General features: G+C 40.7%; 1 protein-coding gene across 3 annotated transcripts in view; it reads right to left on the bottom strand.

The window, feature by feature from the left end:
* The window catches only part of NBAS (NBAS subunit of NRZ tethering complex), a 339,511-nt gene that overhangs the window by 55,174 nt on the left and 261,832 nt on the right, over positions 1-22,505 (bottom strand). For all 3 annotated transcript variants that reach the window (XR_009566136.1, XM_030844571.3, XM_030844572.3), the window contains 3 exons: positions 16,615-16,830; positions 13,011-13,213; positions 10,803-10,892 (listed from right to left, as the gene is read on the bottom strand). Coding sequence is in view for 2 of the 3 variants with exons in the window: in XM_030844571.3 (XP_030700431.2) it covers positions 10,803-10,892; positions 13,011-13,213; positions 16,615-16,830 (509 nt within the window). In the remaining variant the exon portion in view is untranslated. The remainder of the gene's footprint in view (positions 1-10,802; positions 10,893-13,010; positions 13,214-16,614; positions 16,831-22,505) is intronic.

Raw genomic sequence — 22,505 nt, 5'->3', positions numbered from 1 at the left:
GAAAATGGAGGAAAGTAATGCCTCAAGACCTTGCGAAGTTCAGTCTATGGACTAAGGGGCACTTGGGAGCTGGTTGGAAACGCAGAATCTCAGGCGCTACCTACACCTACCCAAGTAAAATTTGTATTTTAATAAGATCCCTGGGCAATTCCTAAGCAGAAGGACGTTTGAAAAGCACTGCCTTAACAGTCCATTGCAGACTCTTTAATGTCATAAAAAGATGAGATACGGTAAGAGAAATTCACAACATGTCTTTATCTGGGCGACCCCAGACAATCTACAAAACCTGTCTGACCTTCATTTCCTCATCTGTAAAATGGAGATGACAATAATAGTAATATGATAGGGTGGTTCTGAGAACTGAGTGAGTTGTTAAATGAGAATAAGTAATGGATGTTCATTAGATTTTTGGTTTTAAACCGCATCAAGGTATTTTCTTAGTTCCTGGTTTAGTGGGTATATTATTTTAGAACATTATAATTTTAGCTGTTGAATTTTTTGAAACATTTTTTTCCCTAGGCAAACTAATAAACTAATCCTTAACACAAACTAGAAATTTAAAATATACTCTCAAAATGTGATGTTACAGATAAACATAAATACAGGCACACCTCACCTTATCAAACTTCACTTTATCGCACTTTAGACACTGTCTTTTTTTTAACAAATTGGTGGCCACCCTGCATTGAGCAAGTCTACTGATGCCATTTTTCCAAAAGCATTTGCTCAATTCATGTCTCTGTATCACATTTTGGTAATTCTCACAATATTTGAAACTTTTTCATTATTATTATATTTGTTATGGTGATCTGTGATCAGTGATCTTTGATGTTCCTACTGTAATTGTTTTGGCATTTTTTAGCAATAAAGTATTTTTTAATTAAGGTATGCAGAATTTTTTTTAGATACAATGCTTTTTCTGTACAATTAATAGACAACAGTACAGTATAAACATAACTTTTATATAGTCTGAAAAACCAAAAAAATTTGTGTGACTTGCTTTATTGTGATATTCACTTTATTGTGGTGGCCTGGAACCAAACTCAATATCCCTGAGGTACATCTGTAATGGGAGAAAACACACATGCTCATCAAATAAATTTAATAGGCACAAGCCTCTGAATAATTATCGTACTCTCATCTTTAACTGTAGATGTTATAAAAGGTTTTTGTCAGAAACAGACTCACAGACACAGAGGACAGACTAGTGGTTCCCACGTGGGAGTGGGGTGGGGGAGGGATGGATGGGGAGTTTGGGATTAGCAGACGCAAACAATTATATATAGAATGGATAAAAACAAGGTCCTACTGTATAGCACAGGGAACTATATCTAATATCCTGTAATAAACCATAATGGAAAAGAATATGAAAAAGAATACATATATATATATATATATATATATATATAAAAAACGGAATCACTTTGCTGTACACCAGAAACACAACATTGTAAATTAATTATACTTCAAAAAGATAATTTTTTTTTTTAAAGGTTTTTGACAAAATGGAGCCCGCATTTTGGCAGAGCTGGAACTCCTGGCTCAGGGTCTCTCCCCTCCACTGCCACGGAGCCGCCCTGGAGCCCCAGGGGAGGGCGGCCTCACTGAGGCTGCTGGCTCTGGAGGGGCCCCACTGGCCTAAGCCGCGACCGTCCTGGGGACCGCAGGCCAGTTCCCTGAAACGTGGACCTCGAAGGCCACCTTTATACACACAAAGAAAGGGTTTTTCCATTTGGAAGCCAACATGTCAGAGTAGACGCGCCACCCTGAGGGCACTCTCAGAAGGCCTACTGGCTCCCGGGCCCACCAGGAAAGAGCAGCTTCGGCCCAGGTTCGGCAGTGCCGGAGGAGGGTGGGGAGAGAACCATGTGAATGAGCTCCGGAGTCTGAGTGCAGCACAGTTTTCTGAAGAAGCAGGATGCTGATCTAGACGTGGAAAAAGACCAGTCGAGCAGCTGTATTAGAAGACATGTGGTATATATGAAGTTTGTGATCCGTGGGGGAAATTTTGTCAGGTGGCTGACAGGGTCTTGGTGCTCCGGCCGGGTGTCAGGCCTCAGCCTCTGAGGTGGGAGAGCCAAATTCAGGACACTGGACCACCAGAGACCACCCGGCCCCACGTAATATCAATCGTCGAGAGCTCTCCCAGAGATCTCTGTCGCAACACTAAGACCCAGCTCCACTCAACCGCCAGCAAATTCCAGTGCTGGACGCCCTATGATGCCAAACAACTAGCAAGACAGGAACACAACCCCACCCATTAGCAGAGAGGCTGCCTAAAATCATCATAAGGTCACAGACACCCCAAAACACACCACCGGATGCGGTCCTGCCCACCAGAAAGACAAGATCCAGCCCCAGCCACAGGCACCAGTCCCCTCAACCAGGAAGATTACAAAAGCCACTGAACCAACTTCACCCACTGGGGGCAGACACCAAAACCAATGGAAACTATGAACCTGCAGCCTGTGGAAAGGAGACCCCAAACACAGTAAGTTAAACAAAATGAGAAGACAGAGAAATATGCAGCAGATGAAGGAGCAAGGTAAAAACCCACCAGACCAAACAAAGGAAGAGGAGATAGGCAGTCCACCTGGAAAAGAATTCAGAGCAATGATAGTGAAGAGGATCCAAAATCTTGGAAATAGAACAGAGAAAATATAAGAAACGTTTAAAAAGGCCCCAGAAGAACTAAAGAACAAACAAACAATGATGAACAACCCAGTAAATGAAATTAAAAATTCTCTAGAAGGAATCAATAGCAGAATAACTGAGGCAGAAGAACGGATAAGTGACCTGGAAGATAAAATAGTGGAAATAACTACCGCAGAGCAGAATAAAGAAAAGAGAATGAAAAGAATTAAGGACAGTCTCAGAGACCTCTGGGACAATATTAAACGTACCAACATTCGAATTATAGGGGTCCCAGAAGAAGAAGAAAAAAAGAAAGGTTCTGAGAAAATATTTGAAGAGATTATAATTGAAAAGTTCCCTAACATGGGAAAGGAAATAGTCAGTCAAGTTCAGGAGGCGCAGAGAAGTCCCATACAGGATAAATGCAAGGAGAAACACGCCAAGACACATATTAATCAAACTATCAAAAATTAAATACAAATAAAAGATATTAAAAGCAGCAAGGGAAAAGCAACAAATAATATACAAGGGAATCCCCATAAGGTTAACAGTTGATCTTTCAGGAGAAAATCTGCAAGCCAGAAGAGAGTGATAGGACATATTTAAAGTGATGAAAGGGAAGAACCTACAACCAAGATTACTCTACCCAGCAAGGATCTCATTCAGATTCGACAGAGAAATCAAAAGCTTTACAGACAAGCAAAAGCTAAGAGACTTCAGCACCATCAAACCAGGTCTACAACAAATGCTAAAGGAACTTCTCTAGGCAGGAAACACAAGAGAAGGAAAAGACCTATGAAAACAAGAGGGAGGAGGTATGGGGATATATGTATATGTATAGCTGATTCACTGTTATAAAGCAGAAACTAACACACCATTGTAAAGCAATTATACTCCAATAGAGATGTTTAAAAAAAAACCAAAATAATTAAGAAAATAGTAATAGGAACATACATATTGATAATTACCTTAAATGTAAATGGATTAAATGCTCCAACCAAAAGACAGAGACTGGCTGAATGGACAGAAAAACAATAGCTATATATATATGCTGTCTAGAAGAGACCCACTTCAGACCTAGGGACACACACAGACTGAAAGTGAGGGGATGGAAAAAGATATTCCATACAAATGGAAATCAAAAGAAAGCTGGAGTAGCAAGTCTCATATCAGACAAAATAGACTTTAAAATAAAGACTATTACAAGAGACAAAGAAGGACACTACATAATGATCAAGGGATCAATCCAAGAAGAAGATATAACAATTGTAAATATTTATGCACCCAACACAGGAGCACCTCAATACATAAGGCACATGCTAACAGCCATAAAAGGGGAAATCGACAGTAGCACAATAATAGTAGGGGACTTTAACACCCCAGTTTCACCAATGGACAGATCAACCAAAATGAAAATAAATAAGGAAACAAAAGCTTTAAATGTTTCATTAAATAAGATGGACTTAATTGATATTTACAGGACACTCCATCCCAAAACAAGAGAATACACTTTCTTCTAAAGTGCTCATGGAACATTCTCCAGGATAGAGCATATCTTGGGTCACAAATCAAGCCTTGGTAAATTTAAGAAAATTGAAATAGTATCAAGTATCTTTTCTGACCACAACACTATGAGACTAGATATCAATTACAGGAAAAAAAACTGTAAAAAATACAAACACGTGGAAGCTAAACAACACACTACTAAATAACCAAGAGATCACTGAAGAAATCAAAGAGGAAATCAAAACATACTTACAAAAAAAGACAATGGAGACACGACAACCCAAAACCTATGGGATGCAGCAAAAGTAATTCTAAGAGGGAAGTTTATAGCAATACAATCCTACCTCAAGAGACAAGAAGCATCTCAAATAGACAACCTAACCTTACACCTAAAGCAATTAGAGAAAGAAGAACAAAGTTCTGCTAACCCGAAGTTAGCAGAAAGAAAGAAATCATAAAGATCAGATCAAAAAAAATGAAAAAGAAATGAAGGAAACGATAGCAAAGATCAATAAAACTAAAATCCGGTTCTTTGAGAAGATACACAAAATTGATAACCCATTAGCCAGACTCATCAAGAAAAAAAGGGAGAAGAAAATCAATAGAATTAGAAACGAAAAAGGAGAACTAACACTGCAGAAATACAAAGGATGATAAGAGATTACTACAAGCAACTATATGCCAATAAAATGGACAACCAGGAAGAAATGGACAAATTCTTAGAAAAGCACAACTTTCTGACAGTGAACCAGGAAGAAATAGAAAATATAAACAGACCAATCACAAGCACTGAAATTGAGACTGTGATTAAAAGTCTTCCAACAAACAAAAGCCCAGGACCAGATGCCTTCACAGGCGAATTCTATCAAACATTTAGAGAAGAGCTAACACCTATCTTTCTCAAACTCTTCCAAAATATAGAAGAGGGAGGAACACTCCAAAAATCATTCTACGAGGCCACCATCACCCTGATACCAAAACCAGACAAAGATGTCACAAAGAAAGAAAACTACAGGCCTATATCACTGATGAACATAGATACAAATATCCTCAACAAAATATTAGCAAACAGAATCCAACATAGCACTTAGAAGGATCATACACCATGATCAAGTGGGGTTTATCACAGGAATGCAAGGATTCTTCAATATACACAAATCAATCAATGTGATAAACCATATTAACCAACTGAAGGAGAAAAACCCTATGATCATCTCAGTAGATGCAGAAAAAACTTTCAACAAAATTCAACACCCATTTATGATAAAAACTTTTTAGAAAGTAGGCATAGAGGGAGCCTACCTCAACATAATAAAGGTCATGTATGACAAACCCACAGCCGACATTGTTCTCAGTGGTGAAAAACTGAAACCATTTCCTCTCAGATCAGGAAAAAGACAAGGTTGCCCAGTCTCACCACTCTTATTCAACATAGTTTTGGAAGTTTAGCCACAGCAATCAGAGAAGAAAAAGAAATAAAAGGAACCCAAGTCAATAAATAAGAAGTAAAACTGTCACTGTTTGCAGATGACATGATACTATACATAGAGAATCCTAAAGATACTACCAGAAAACTACTAGAGCTAATCAATGAATTTGGTAGAGTAGCAGGATACAAAATTAATGCACAGAAATCTCTTGCATTCCTATACACTAATGATGAAAAATCTGAAAGGGAAATTAAGGAAACACTCTCATTTATCATTGCAACAAAAAGAATAAAATATCTAGTAATAAACCTATCTAAGGAGACAAAAGACCTGTATGCAGAAAACTATAAGACACTGATGAAAGAAATTAAAGATGATACAAATAGATGGAGAGATATACCATGTTCTTGGATTGGAAGAATCAACATTGTGAAAATGACTCTACTACCCAAAGCAATCTACAGATTCAATGCAATCCCTATCAAAGTACCAATGGCTTTTTTCACAGAACTAGAACAAAACAACTTCACAATTTGTATGGAAACACAAAAGTCCCCAAATAGCCAAAGCAATCTTGAGAAAGAAAAACAGAGCTGGAGGAATCGGGCTCCCGGACTTCAGACTATACTACAAAGCTACAGTAATCAAGACAGTATGGCACTGACACAAAAATAGAAATATAGATCAATGGAACAGGATAGAAAGTCCAGAGATAAACCCACACACCTATGGTCACCTTATCTTTGATAAAAGAGGCAAGAATATACAATGGAGAAAAGATAGCCTCTTCAATAAGTGCTGCTGGGAAAACGGGACAGCTACATGTAAAAGAATAAAATTAGAACATTCCCTAACACCATACACAAAAATAAACTCAAAATGGATTAAAGACCTAAATGTAAGGCCAGACACTATAAAACTCTCAGAGGAAAACATAGGCAGAACACTCTATGACATAAAGCACAGCAAGATCCTTTTTGACCCACCTCCTAGAAATGGAAATAAAAATAAAAACAAATGGGACCCAGTGAAACTTAAAAGCTTTTCATAGCAAAGGAAACCATAAACAAGACGAAAAGACAACCCTCAGATTGGGAGAAAATATTTGCAAATGAAGCAGCTGACAAAGGATTAATCTCCAAAATATAAAAGCAGCTCATGTAGCTCAATATCAAAAAAACAAACAACCCAATCCAGAAATGGGCAGAAGACTTAAGTAGACATTTCTCTAAAGAAGACATACAGATGGCCAAGAGGCACATGAAAAGCTGCTCATCATCACTAAATATTAGAGAAATGCAAAGCAAAACTGCAGTGAGGTATCACCTCATACTCGTTAGAACGGGCATCATCAAAAAATCTACAAACAACAAATGCTGGAGAGGGTGTGGAGAAAACGGAACCCTCCTGCACTGTTGGTGGGAATGTAAATTGATACAGCCACTATGGAGAACAGTATGGAGGTTCCTTGAAAAACTAAAAATAGAACTACCATTTGACCCAGCAATCCCACTACTGGGCCTATACCCTGAGAAAACCATAATTCAAGAAGAGTCATGTACCACAACGTTCATTGCAGCAGTATTTACAATAACCAGGACATGGAAGCAATCTAAGTGTCCATCGACAGATGAATGGATAAAGAAGATGTGGCACATATATACAAATGGAATATTACTCAGCCATAAAAAGAAACGAAATTGAGTTATTTGTAGTGAGGTGGAGGGACCTAGAGTCTGTCATACAGAGTGAAGTAAGTCAGAGAAAGAAAAACAAATACTGTATGCTAATGCATATATATGGAATCTAAAAAAAAAAAAAAAGGTTCTGATGGACCTAGGGGTAGGACAGGAATAAAGATGCAGATGTAGAGAATGGACTTGAGGACACGGGGAGGGGGAAGGGTAAGCTGGGACAAAGTGAGAGAGTGGCATGGACATATATACACTACCAAATGTAAAATAGATAGCTAGTGGGAAGCAGCTGCAAAGCACAGGGAGATCAGCTCGGTGCTTTGTGACCACCTAGAGTGGTGGGAGGGGGACGCAAGAGGGAGGGGATATGGGGATATATGTTTATGTATAGCTGATTCACTTTGTTATACAGCAGAAAGTAACACAACATTGTAAAGCAATTATACTCCATAAAGATATAAAAAAAAAGTTTTCTGACACTATTTCAAATCCCTAGAAGACTTAACCCTGATATCTAGAAGCAAGAATGTGGCTAAACTTAAAAGGACGTCTGCCTGGACAGGTGGCTGCTGGCTCCACTGGTACCTGCCTGGGTGCTGTGGTTTTACGTCGTTTACCCTTAGCACAGGCAGAAAGAGGGAAAGGGGGCTTCACGGGAGAGGCGGGAGCTGCAGTTAAAAGGTAGATGATATCGGTACCAATATAAAAAGTCAAAGGAGGACATGCTGATGAAGGCATAAACTGTCTAAAAATTAAACACAAGACTGAACTCTTGGTGGTACCCATTAATACACACACCATAATTCTGACTTTTCAATCTCTCTGCCAGGAATATTATGGGATGGTGTATGCCTCACCTAAGAGCACATGCATATATGTGTGTGTGTGCGCGCATGCACGCGCGTGTGTGTTTGTGACAGCTGACAATGTATATGAAGAGAGACGATTTGCCGTTTAAACAGATGCCATAGTGGGCAATGCGTGTTCACATTACAGGGCTGGGACTGAGGGAGGGTTAGGGGCATACACGCCTGGCGTGGCCTCCTAGAGGGTTAGTCAGTCATGTCAGACCAAGTAACGAGCAAGTGACCCAAGAGCATTACTCTATCTTTATTTATTTGATTTTTTTAATTGAAGTATAGTTGATTTACAATGTTGTGTTAGTTTCAGGTGTACAGAAAAATGATTCAGTTATACATACAGTCATATGTTGTTTTTCAGATTCTTTTTCATTATGATTTATCACAGGGTATTGAATATAGTTCCCTGTGCTATACAGTAGGACCTTGTTGTTTACCTATTTTACATATAATAGTTTGTATCTGCCAATCCTGGAGCATTACTTTAAAAGAGTTTAAATCCCCATGTCACTCTGAAGACCCCGCTCCCCGGGAACTACCTAGAAAAGACAGAGCGACTCCCCCCTGTGACTCTGGTGGACACGCTCTCAGGGAGGAGAACTGAAGAAAAGGGTGTCAGGTTTAACTGTCCACATTCACAGAACACTTGCCAGGAATAAAAGTTATGACTTTGTCTGTCTTCCTCTTTTTCTTTTTTAAGCGAAAAAAAAAAAAAGTTTACTTAAGTTTTTTGTTGTTGTTAAGGAGCCTTTGTTATTCTGTGTCTCTGGGATGAAAAGTAAGATCTTGTTCTGATTCTCCATTCCCCAATGTCTTCCTCTTTGGAAATTGAAGTTTAAAAAAAGTCTGTATTCAAGTGACCTAAGTTGGATTCTTCTGTATATCTGGCTGGAAATTCACTAAGAAAAACACTGCCTTCTAATTTTTTCAGATGTTCCCAGTGGGACGAGACTGAGAGACCCCACTGGAAGGGGCTTAAAGCAGTGCCTGTGGAGATCCCTCTCATCACGTGAGGCCTGGATCCAGGTCCGGGTACCTGACAGCCACTGTGCGACAGCTCACAGGGGAGCGGTGAGCTGAGAACTGACTGATGGGCTGTGACTGGAAGAGCAGCCGCTCAAATGGACCCTCTAGAGAGTGGCTGAGGATTTCCCACGCAGCATCTCTGCCCACCCTGCTATCTGCTGCACCTGCCCTGTTGAAGCAGTGTCCCTGCCTGGACCACACCTCCTCCTTCTCGCAGACTCCGATGTCACAGACCAGCTCCAATGGCGCCCCGTGTGGATCGTGCCCTAACTTCCCCGGGCAAAATAAGCCACTCCCTCCACCTTGCTTTCTGCACAGCGCTGACCACTCTATTGCGTGGTAACTGGGAGCCCAGGCAAGCTGGTCTCCCCTGTAAGACTCTGAGCTCCTCCTACCCAGAACTAACTGTTCATGACTGAGCACGGAACATGACACACACTAAACGTGCAGAACAGTGACATTTCTTTCTAGAATAAGAAGCCCATGTTAGCCATAGCTGTGGCTTCCTTACCATTTAAAGACCCACAAGCAAGGGAGTTTAGAGAAAACGTGCAAAGTAAAAGGCACAGTAAGTCGAGGGCCCTGCTGGCCATGTTTGCCAGACCCAGCCATATGGCTTATCCTATGTTCTTTCCCTCAAACCGCGGGCCCAAAGCGATGCATGGAGACATTCTATAAAGGTATCTGAGCCCTAAATTATGACGCAGGGACAGACCGGACTCCTGGCTCTATTTCCTAGGCCTCTGACTCTGGGCAAGTCAACTCCTCTCTCCCAGACTTTCTCTCCTCATCTGAGAATGGCAACCACATATGCAGGCGTCAAAAATCATAACCACTAAATCTACAAAGATCAATGGAAAGAGTTCCAATAGCAAGTAACTAAAACAGAAGAGAGAAGTGTTCATACATTTTGATCGAAATCGTGTAAAAATGTATCTGTACCTGAACAATAACTGGAAGGCAATATGCAAATAAAAACAACATTACTGAATGAACTATGAGGGGGTTTCTCAAATACGCTTCATTATTATTGTATCAAAGAAAATTGGGGTGAGGCCTTACAGGGTTGCCATGGATATCAGACATAGGAAAGATCTTCGTCAACTCTGGGAAATACGTAACTGTCATTCTGCTGTTGTTGTTATTCCTACTACTGCTACCAGTGCACCTGAATGAAAGATTCTTTCTTAAAATGGGTTGGAGACACACACATTCCTAGACTTATAAAGCCTCTACGCTCTCAGTCCTCAGACAGCACGGATTTAACATATATAAAGGTTTTCAAAAATAACATATACACTCCAGGAGTTTCCATACTTAATCAGTACAGTTAACCTCCTGGAGATGTAAACCCCTGCTCTCCTAAGAAGCAGAGCAGGTTCCTCTCCCTGGCCACCCTCAGAAGGAGGTGGGAAGAGACCACACTCTCTGAGGCCAGCAAGGCCCAGGAGAGAAGGAGAGGGTCCTGTTGGAGCTGATGGGCTAAGAGTACAGCTGGGAAAACGCATCTCCAGAAATTCCTCAGCTCTTCCTTCAGAACCGCCTAGAAAAGATGCTTAGTCACGGAAGCTTCATAAACATGGATATTAAAAGTAATCCTAGGACTCCGAGGAACGCCATTCAGTGAGACCCACAAACTGCTCCAGCCTTACCCTTTGTCGACACTGGCGTGGACGGCTGCAACAACCCCTTCCAGGATGCGGAGAGGGTCCGCCGGCCCCCCGAGGTCAGCACTGCCTCCACTGCGAAGGGAGAGACAGAGAGAGGAACGGAATCAGAACAGGATGGCTCAAGCCTCAGAAACAAGTGGACATTTACACTCGGATGAATCCAGCTGGATCTCGGCACAGCATATACCGCCAGCTCACAGCCGTTCGTGGTATATGCAGCCCACAAGGGTACCAAGTCCTATACTGTGTGCTAAGGATGTGGAGATGAAACCTCTGCCCTTAAAGAGCTCACAGTCTAATACAGGCTTGTTTTCCTACCAAGAGAGTAGAGGAAAAGGGGGAAAAAAGAAGGAAAAAGACAGAGTAAGAAAATCTACTTGCCTTCTGTCATCCAAAAATTCAAAGATATACTCAATGGGCATTAAAAATAAGAGCTACTTTAAGCATTAAGTATATAATAATCTAAATTCTCTAGCTGGCCTTTTTTTCAAAACACTAATGTTTACATGGTACTTACTAGGTAGCAGGCACTGCTAAGTGCTTCACATACATCCTGACGGTTAATAATCTCAACAGCCCGTGAGACAGGCCCTATTATGCCCATTCTACAAATGCGTATGTCTGGAACTCTACTGAATTCTGAAAACGTAACAGAGGAAAGAGAAGTTTTAGATGAGTTTTTGAATAGTTTGTTATATGATTTAAACCAACTGCTGCTGTATGTTCATCCCTTTGTCATTTTATGCCTACTAAATTTCACTAACTTTCTAAAACGTAAATGTTATGGACATAGTCAATAGCAATTTGTTTTCCTTTGAAAAAGAGGTAGGTGAACTGAAGTTCCCCTTCCCCTGACTACTGAAAGATTTAACTCATTTTTATTGAATGTCTCCTGTACACTAAGTCTAACATTTATTAGATCAGAACAAAATCTTCAGTAGTAGAACTGGGCACAGGAAAAAAGAAAGGAGTATAATTTATGTCAGAATTTTATAGACATAAAAATATATCATATTTTAATTATATGAAAATGTACAATTTTTGAAAAATAAACTAAATTATATTCAAAGCAGTAATTTTTCAAATTTTTATTTTTGTGAGCTTCATCTAAGCCTTGATTTAAGAAATAATAAAAGATAACTGAATCAAAAAGGTATAAAACATGGTAAACAATTATCTGTCATCATTTGAAAGAGGAAAGTGGCTCTTATAATCACAACCACCACCAAAACATAATAAGCTCGTAATAGAATAAAGCTTTATTCATTTCATATTTGCGATTTCTAAAAAGTGTTACACTATTTCATTTCTCTCCCTGTATATAAAATTACCAGATACCTCAGAGCATTAAGGTGAAAACCGGATGAAGCTGGGTAATTAAACTGATGAAGCCTCATTTGATTTCAGTTCAGCTGCTGAAAATTGACACGCATTTAAGCAAAAAGTTCCTCAAGAGCAACACAGAATTACAAAGAATGCTTAAAAGAAGAATAATTTAAACACAACTAAATCTTTTAGGCTAATTGCATTATTCACAGAAAGCACCTAATGCCTCACTATTTTCTAAGCTCAACTTTCCCTTTTTCCTAATCCCCTTGGATGTATTCCTACAAAGATACCAGCCTATTGACAGAAAGCTAGAATTTCTCAGTTGTCAGTTTTATGCCATTAATTGCAGGTAAATAATGTCCTAAGATACTTAACACATGTCCAACTTCTTCAGCATATGATTAACCTTGCCTTGTGTACTTCAAAACAAACTTCTGGGAACTGGTTTCCCACTGCTACAAAGAAGGGGAATTAGAAGAGACAAGCTCTGAAAAATCCATGCTGAAGTCACATGACAGTCTGACACTTAGCGACCTGCTTCACATGCCATTTTGGCCTTTCCCTTATTTCAAGAATTATCTGGGTGCGAGAGAGGGTCTACCCAGAAGTTAGCTAGCTTCTTGACATGTTACACACAGGACCAATGACAGAACACTGCCATGGTTCTCCATTCACAAGATATTTTAAGACATGAGACTGAGAAGTCTAATCATAATCTCTCACTTTTTATGAAGTACATCATACTTTATAAAATGCTCCTACATACATGTTAGTATTTTACCTTTCTAACAACCGTGAAACAAGCACATTACTGGCAAAGTATCAGCTCAGGTTCTCCTCAATGACTGTTTTATAGCTTACCTCAACGCAGAGATGATTTTTGTTATTGCACCGTGTACTATATCCTTAGGTGAGATGTCAAGAGGGCCAACGGCCACCTCTAGCAGCTGTTGAATCATTCTTAGAGGCTGACCGTCTAAACACATGGCCACGGCTTGATCCTGAACTTTCCCTTTTTCTGACCGAGACAGATCATAGAGGTAACTATATTTCTGCAGCGTTTCCTGCAAACATAGGGAATTCAACATGTAAATATCAACTAGGAATTACATGTCCACATGGACAGAGTGAAATATACTTAGAAGCTCTCAAACCAAATACGCTATGACCACAAACACCACATGGAGGAATACGCAGGGGTTGTTAAGAGCTTGGTCTCCAGGGCCACCCAGGCTTGAGTGCAATCCTCGCTTTAATTAGTAAGCCACTGTGATCTCAACTTTCCAGTATCTATAAAACGAGGATGAGGACAATCACTTCTTATGAACAGAGGATGTCATAAACATTCAATAATATAAAAATCAGTCCTTGGGCTTCCCTGGTGGCACAGTGGCTGAGAGCCCGCCTGCCGATGCAGGGGACGTGGGTTCATGACCCGGTCTGGGAGGATCCCACATGCCGCGGAGTGGCTGGGCCCGTGAGCCATGGCCGCTGAGCCTACGCGTCCGGAGCCTGTGTTCCGCAACGGGAGAGGCCACAGCAGTGAGAGGGCCATGTACCGCAAAAAAAAAAAAAAAAAAAAAATCAGTCCTTTAGCACAATGTTAGGCACAAAGTAATGCTCATTAAGGGCAAATTTCTCTATTATTATTATTGTGCTATAACCACATGATAGGTATAATCTATTAAGCATCAACTATGTAAACCCAGGTATTGTACATATGTCATCTAATTTAATGTTTATCATTATCCCACAAGGAGTTTTTTAATTAGCTCCACTTCACCAAAAGGGAAATAGAAGACCAAAGATGTTAAGTAACGTGTCCAAAGTCACACAGCCAGTCATTAATGGATCTTAGGATTAGAATCCGAGATTCTACTTTCCCCACTGCACTCTCCCACTCCACGCTGCCTGCCCCTCTTTGATAATACTGTACAAACTAACATGACAACAAATAATTCAATAGGACATCAGCTACCATTGTTCAGCGTACCAAATATGGCCACTTGATGTTAATAACACTTTCCAACTTTCACAAGTAATTCTCAGTATAACTGCTTTGTCTTTCAAAACAACCATGTGGAAATCTAAACATTAACTGGAAATTTGATGATATTGAAGAATTACTATTACCTTTTTTACTGGTAATGCTGTAGTGGTTAAGTTTAAACATATCTTTTAGAAATAGATATGGAAGGATTTGTGGATACAATGAAAAGATGACTGGGTTTTTCTTTAAAATGGTCCACAGGCGCGTAGTAAGGGTAGGTGGGGTAGGGGTGAAATAAGGCTGGTCACATTCTGATAATTGTGGAAGCTGGGAGTTGGGCACATGAGATTTCATGTCACTATTCTCCCCATTGTTTTCTAAACTTTCTATTAAAAAAAAAAAAAGACTGTGAGTTAGGCAGGGCAGTTACTAGTATCCCTACTGAGACAAGGGGAAACTGAGGCCCCTATGGCCTGTAATTGAAATTGCACTAACCTTCTTGAGTATATAAGATGGTCTTTCACGCAGTATATATAAAGAGATTAAAATCAAGGCCTGAACTTAAAAGGGACAAATATATGAGGTTGAAGTTACTTCCAGCATTTGCTCTGAAAGGCGCCTTAACAAAATCATATAATGTTCAATTTAGGAATCAGAAGAGGCTCCTATTACAGACCGTCCACGATCTAACATCTGCAAGTAGCTATTTGGTCCCTTTAAATCCAGCTGAAGCAAGCGGCTGATTTTGTTAATAACCCCCTTGGCCCCATATACACTACTCTCGCCACTGAAAGACAATACTTATTCCAAGGAGAGTAATGACAGTTCTCCAGATATGAATAGAGAATACTTGATTAGAAAAATGAATACATATTTTAAAAGTTTTATACTAGTGAGTATAAATCACTTTTACCTGAAGATCCAAATTTTACCCTAGTTCTTATAATTATTGATTATAGAACTGTATCAACAGGATAAAATCAAGATTGGTAAAGCCAATCTGCTCCCTGCAAAGGCTTCTATATTGCTCATACCATTATTTAATATTATTCATTAGATAGCCTAACAGGCGCTGTAAAGTACAGAATGAAATAAAAGTGCTATCAGACTTTTGAACTCTTCCCATTATCTTTTGCACGAGGGGCTTACATTTCTGTGTCTCATACATATTTTGAAGTCTCCCATTTGTTCATTATCTGGACTCCTCTCCACTGACTGATGTTTCTGGTCAGGAATATTTTTTACAAACCAAGAATACAATTCAGTAAACTTGTAAGGTTTAAGAAAAATAAAAGAGGAGGTTAGTGGCCACTTACAGGTTCATTCACCATAGCATTAAAGGGCAAATGGAATTTTTTTTCATATACCTAAACGCTGTTTTCACCTAGATGAAGATCATTTACTTATTGATTTGTCAACTTTTAAGTTATGGAAAAGAATATTAAAATTCCCATGACTGTGACAATACAGAAGAGAAGCTCCAAAGGCTACAGAGGGTTTCCTCATGTAGTCCCAACACCCTGGTCCCCAACCTCATCATGGCAGGGGCTCCTGACTCTCATGGGGTGCTTTCTGAGATACCATCAGGGTCTCAACAAGAAACCAACTAGGAACAACTTTATTAGCCAAAAAAGTCATATCAATAATGAAGTTATACTGGGAAATGCAACATAAAAACAGGATGAGTACATATAATTAAAAAAAAAAAAACTGTTGAAGCAGGCATGGATGGCTATTTCTGAATTTTTCTGAAGTTTAGGGGGAAAAAAATATATCACTATTCAACTGGACAGCAAAACATCTACCAGCTAGAAGTAGAGCTTGAGAACCACAGTCTTCATCATTTCTCAGCTTTAGCAACCACTTTCTCACCCCAGGCACCCATCCTGGCCCCCCTTCTCCCACCCCTCTCACCTCCTCACGTCCTTCCTCCCCAAGTTATCAATTGTGTTAAGTGGCCTAAAATCCTTTTTAAAGAAGCGAAAACTGAATTGACAATCAAGAGATAATGAAGAGGTTAAAGGATAAAGATTTAAGACCATTATCTGTAAGATTTGGAGGTGGGGGGAATAAATTAGGAGTTTAAGATTAACATATACACACTACTATGTATAAAACAGATCAATAACAAGGACCTACTATATAGCACAGGCAACTATATTCAGTGTCCTATAATAAGCTATAATGGAAAAGAATCTGAAAAAAGGAAACACACACACACACACACACACGTGTGAGTGTGTGTATATATATATATATATATAAATAAAACTGAATCACTTTGCTGTACACCTGAAATTAACCCAACATTGTAAATTAACTATACCTCAACAAAAAAATGGTTATTGAAAAAACAAAACCTACAAGATTGAAAATCCTATCAAAACTACGAATATAGCTTTAAAGGATAAATGAAAGAATACACTGGTATTATCTGAGTGAGTGAGCACACAGAAGAAGTCTGCATTTCATTACCTGCTCACTATTCTTCAGAGAAACAATGAAGCTGTGGTTGAGGGTTTCCAGGTGAGCCAGTGACTTCTCCAGATGATTCAGGGCATCTGCGTAGGTCATCTTAGAATCACTAGCCTCTTGAATGTCTTCTGAATTTCTTTTCCTTGGCTTCTCAATAAAATGTTTGACTGTCTTAATAGCCTTTCCAGTCATTTCTTTACGTGCTTCCACAGATAGCTTTAACAAACAAACAAACAAGAAAGACAGGAATTGAACAAAAGTGAGACAAATCACCCTACATTATTACACATGGCATATGTAAAAGATATTAATGTGGTAGAGAGAACAAAAGTAAAATTTTAATATACACAACTTTAGTGAAGGGGACTTTTGCTAGACTGGTTTTTCTCCCATGAAGAAAACAAAAATAGGGAGGTACCACTTGCACTATTACATGAGCAAATACAGCTTTTTAAATGCTAATACCCCAAAGCAGGTGGTGTCTTGATGAAACTAAAAGTCAAATAGATTACTGGTTACAGTGAAAAATTGAGGAGTCAATTCTACAACCAGTTCTGATCATTTATTATAAGGAAATAATTCAAAAGAAGCAAACAGTACAGGAATGAAGATTTTAACTGGAATAAGAATATAAAAGTAAAACTGCAAAAGCAAAATCTAATTGTCTGATGATATGAGATATGGTAACCAGCTTATGATAAATTACTAGATAAAACATTATGCAGCCGTTAAAATTAGAATTATAAGAACAGTATAGCCGTTTGGAAAATGGTTATCATAAAATGTTCAATTTTAGGAATCAGAAATCATAAAACTATTTATACCATGCTTACATTAAAATCTGAACTATACCTGTGCATGTGGCTGAACACACACACACACACACACACACACACTCTCTCTCTCTCTCTCTCTCTCTCTCTCTGTTGGTGACCATTATGTTAAAGTGTTGGGATCATGAGCAATTCTGTTCTTCTCGATTTTCCAAATTTTCTATGATAATGTTGCATTCACTCATTTACTCACCAACTGCTTACTGGATTCTGATGTGTGATGGCCGCTGCGATAGGTAGGCAAGGGTCATAGTTTTCTAGTATCTGATATGTTAAGCTCGCTTGGCCTCGAGAAAACTGAAGTTTAAACTTAACCCGCTTGGATGGAGGTACCACGTACCTCTGAGCCATTCTGGGGCCTTTTCAGGCCCTGCTGATCTGTGCTGCTCTGGACCCTGGAGCTCAGTCTCTTGTCAACTACTCCAGCAGACGTGTACTAGAGCCTTAGAAGGGCTTTGTGTTGATTTAACAACAACAACAACAATAACAGACAAAGAGTCCTAGGACAAACTGTTATCTTTCCTATTACTTCTTAAAATGAGTCACGGTCCGTCTCTGGGTATTCTGAAAACTAGGCACAGGCGGCAATACACAGCACCAGCGACCACACCAATCAACACGCGGCAAACCTCCCCCACCCTCCATTTCCCATCAGCCCCCTCCAAGTCACTCCACATGAGAGTAATGTTTTATGAGAGATGGCATTTTCTTAATCCCATATACATATTGGTAAAAGGATCTTTAGGAAAGCACTGCTTTCCCTGAATTGTAAGTATCTGCTTTGCAAACGCAGCTTCCAAACAAGTTCTGTGGCCCCCACTCCTTACCAGCACCCATGACATGAAACAAAATCGGAAGCTACCACTGACTGCCAAGTATTATTCCATTACTATCTCCTCCCCTAAATAAACTGCGAACTCCTTTCTGCGACTGAGAAATACAAGATACTAGAACTTGTGTTTAGTTCAGCAGACCTCCCTACGCCCCATTATGTGGATGGAAAGACCAAGCCCCAGGGAGGCTGGGTGGTATGTTTGGGTTCATTATGAGAGTGAGGAGAGTAAAAGTCGGAATTCAGATCCCGTGGTTACCAAGACAGGGCTTCCCCTTCACTGCGCGTCACACAGAGGCCACTTGGTCATGTCTGCCTCGTCACAGGCTCTGACAGAGCATGAACAAAATCAAGGCTTCAAAGCCCTACTAGGCCCTATATGGTTTGCCCTTCACCTCACCCCACCTCTCTAAGCCTGTATCCCGCCTCTCTCCTGCCCTCAGCCCACTCCTAAGACACTCACCTCCCTGCAGGCCCGCAGAGCCTTTCCACTTGTTGGTCCCTCTGCCTGAAATGTTCTCCTCCCAGTGTATCCTCATGGCTCATTCCTGCGCTTCCCTCAGGACTCGGCACAAACATCGCCTTATCCGAGGCTTCCCTGACTACTGAGTAAGAGCTGCCACATCCGCCATCCTCACTTGGCCTCGTTCTCCTTTCCCTGTGTTATTTTTTCTTCACAACTGGCATGCTGTATTTCTATGTGCTTACGGTCTGACTGTCACTGCTATCTTCCCAGACCTCAGAATGGTGGCTCATACAGAACACATTTGTTGAAGGTATAAAGGAATGAACGGATGAATGACATTTCCAAAAGACAGAATAGCACAAGCAGAGCTGCAGAAGCAGGAAGGCTTATGACCTACGTATAACCACTCGTGAGCACTTCAGACGGAGCAGGGGTGGGAAGGGCCAGATAGGAACACGCTAGGCTTTGCAGGGCACGCGCAGTCTCTGTCACATCTTCTCTTGGTTGGCTGGCTGGCTGGCTAGTTCTTACAGTCCTTTAAGAAGATATAAAAACCAGTCTTAAGGTATCTGAGAAAAAACTGTCATCCTTTCTCAAGCCTGCCTTTGTCTGTCCTTCCAGAATCAGCTCAGGGTTCACTCCTTTGAGATGCCGTCCCTAACATCATCTCCTCCTGCTACGTGTTCCTTTTAAAGCTTACCTGTATCAAAGAAAGCATTACACTGTGTTAAAATCGGCTGGTTACCCGTACGTTTCCCTGATTAAACAATGTGATCCTTCAGGGTAGAAACTGTGCTTTTTAAATCTCTGTATCCCTAGCACCTAATACAATGTCTCGCACATTGCAGACAAACAGAAAATAGCTACTAAATTACTAAACAACTCTGCTCAACATACAGGGGAGAAGTGGCATGGGCATATATACACTACCAAACGTAAAATAGATAGCTAGTGGGAAGCAGCGCATAGCACAGGGAGATCAGCTCGGTGCTTTGTGACCACCTAGAGGGGTGGGATAGGGAGGGTGGGAGGGAGACGCAAGAGGGAGGGGATATGGGGATATACGTATACATATAGCTGATTCACTTTGTTATAAAGCAGAAACTAACACAACATGGTAAAGCAATTACACTCCAATAAAGATGTTAAAAAAAATGCAATGAAGTAACATGTTCTCAATGTGTCCCTAGAAACCTGTAGTCCAGAATGCACCAGAAGGCTCCAATTTCTCAGGGGCCACAGTGTCCTCTTCTGGTAAGATGGCCCCACGAGACTAAAACTGCAACATTTTAAAGAACTTGACACGAAAACCTCAGGACCAGATGTGTGCTATCGGGACAATGCCAGTTGGTAGTAATCAGAAGAGACGCAGGAAGAGGCACAAGGACATTAAACTGTGATGAGTTTGGGTTTATTCACTGACATCCATCCAGTGAAGGCGCTGTACATCCGCCTCGGGCTGGGTGCTGGCGACACAGACAAAATCAGATCGGGTCCCTGCCCCTAAGTATGTTAAACTCTGGTTGGAAAGACAGAGAGATAAAAGGCATTATACGGAAGCAGGATCCTTATCCAAGTGCGGGAGGGTTAACGCGACCTGCTGCAGAGAGCCTCCAAGGGGCACTGCGTCCCGACTGGAAGTGAGGGACTGGAAGGAAGGTCTGCTGAGGGAGGCTCTCTCTAAGGAGAGTCATCAGGAGTGAGTCGGCATGAAGACAAGAAAAGAAGAACTTCACGAGGTCCCCAGGTTACAGGGGCAGGTGGGGACGCTGAGGGTAAATCAGCATGGCCGGGATGCAGCCTGCAAGTAAAGGCCCGTCAGAGCCTGAGGGAGGAAGAAGCGGTGGCCCAACACGAAGGGCCTGTGTGCCGGGCGACGGGACTGCTCTCTATCACCCTCACGCCTGGGAAGCCATGAAAGGAAGGAGCTTATGCAGAAGAGTGACACGATCAGTGCTATCGTTGTCATGAATGGCTTGATTAAAAATTCACCGAGACAACTTTCCTTGCGTGCAGGCACTTTAAGGCTGATAAACCTTGCACAGCAGATACTACTTTTTCTTTTAAAAATGAATATAGTGTGACTTCGAAGATAGGGCTGATATTTAGGAAATGACAAGTGACTTCAGAAAAGCCAGATGCTACCTACAGAGTCAGCTGGACAAATCAGGGTTTACCTACTGTTCACACTGCTAATAGCAACTAATAGGGGACAGATAGATACCTTTCTTTTTGGGTTCAATGTAAAACCTCACCCTACTTTTCTTTCATCTCTCCCTCCTCCTCTTCAAGCACAAACACTCCAACACTTACCATGTGCTAGGCCTGGTCTGGGCACAGGGGATACAAAGGGAAATCAAAAAACAATCTCTACCTTTGAAGAACATACATCCTAATGGAAAAACCAAACACAAAAGTAAGTATTTATAAAATGTGACAGAAGTATAAACTAACTATGTGGGTGCGAGAAAAAGCATCTGTCTTAGGAAGGCAAGGAAGTCTTTATAAAGGAGGACTTGAAGGATGAGCAAGAATTCCTGTGGAAGAAGCAGGTGAGGTGAATTTCAGTAGAGAGTGCAGCATGGGGACTTTAAAAAGGGAACGCGCTGTGATTGTGACTCTCAACCTTCTATTGTACTCCAAAACACCTGAGGGATATAATACACTCCCACCAAAAACAGTGGCTCACCACCTCGAGGAGTCTCATGGGGGTGGAACGGTGGAGGCGAACCATCAGCTAACAGTATATTTGGGAAAACAGGAAACATCACTTCTGAAAAAGATCAAAAAATGCCCTCATAGCATTTTTTGAGGAGGAATTTGATAGAGGAATTTGATCCCTTCATAGCGCATCCTCAATCCCACTGCCAAGAAAAGTTAGACACTCTTGTTCCTTCAATCTCACTCCCGTGGAAAATCACAGCTCTAGGGGTAAGGGAGAGCCCTTGGTGTAAAGTGGAAAGTCTGTGTGTGTTCAGGCAGGAGACGGTCCTGCAGAGAAAGGACACAAAGGAGGGCTAGGGTCACCACAGGCGCCACGTTGGGAAACGTACATTTTTCCTTCAGGCCAGTGGCCTTCAAACTGGGGTATATGTGCCCCAGTCACAAAGCCTTTTTGAAGGGTACAAAGGTTCAGATAATTTTAAGGGAATCAGTTCCTAAACTTTTACTTTCTCTAAATACTCTTTCCAAAGACTGGCCTTGAGAACGTGCTGGAGGTCAGAGTGTCAGGCCTATTCTCTTTTACCGCAGGCCTTCCTCTGCTTACACAAGAAAGACATGCTCTGCATCCTTCTTGAATCAGACTCTGATACACTGTCCTGGAGTCTGAAAAGCTCCAGAACACCAAACGAAGGGACAATTCAAGTCCTGGTGTGTGACATGACTCCAACATCTGGATAACACATTTCTTTTTGCATGTCAGAAGGTTTTCGATTCTTTGCTTTCAAAAAACTTTATGAAGGATCTAATTGAGTTGTCAGTTGATAAATCATTACAAATGATTTTTAACAATAGATTGCTACGCGATTTTTGGCTGATAACCTTGAGGGCATTCAAAGAATCGAGTGGCACTGCTATGACAAAACTCCTTGCCCATCCACTGTGAACAAAGTTTCAAAATATTCATGCCTATAAAAATGTAAAATGGAAAGAACTGATGTTGAGTGCAATATCAATCTAGCAATAGTAAGAGTCAGCCATGGGCACATAAACTAATTAGAAACAACGTTTAAAGCCCTACCCATCTCATTAAGAGGTA

The sequence above is a fragment of the Globicephala melas genome, chromosome 12 (genome assembly GCF_963455315.2).
Source record: "Globicephala melas chromosome 12, mGloMel1.2, whole genome shotgun sequence".
Taxonomy (NCBI): domain Eukaryota; kingdom Metazoa; phylum Chordata; class Mammalia; order Artiodactyla; family Delphinidae; genus Globicephala; species Globicephala melas.
The sequence above is the reverse complement of the archived record's forward strand: the minus strand, read 5'-3'. Positions and strand labels throughout refer to the sequence as shown.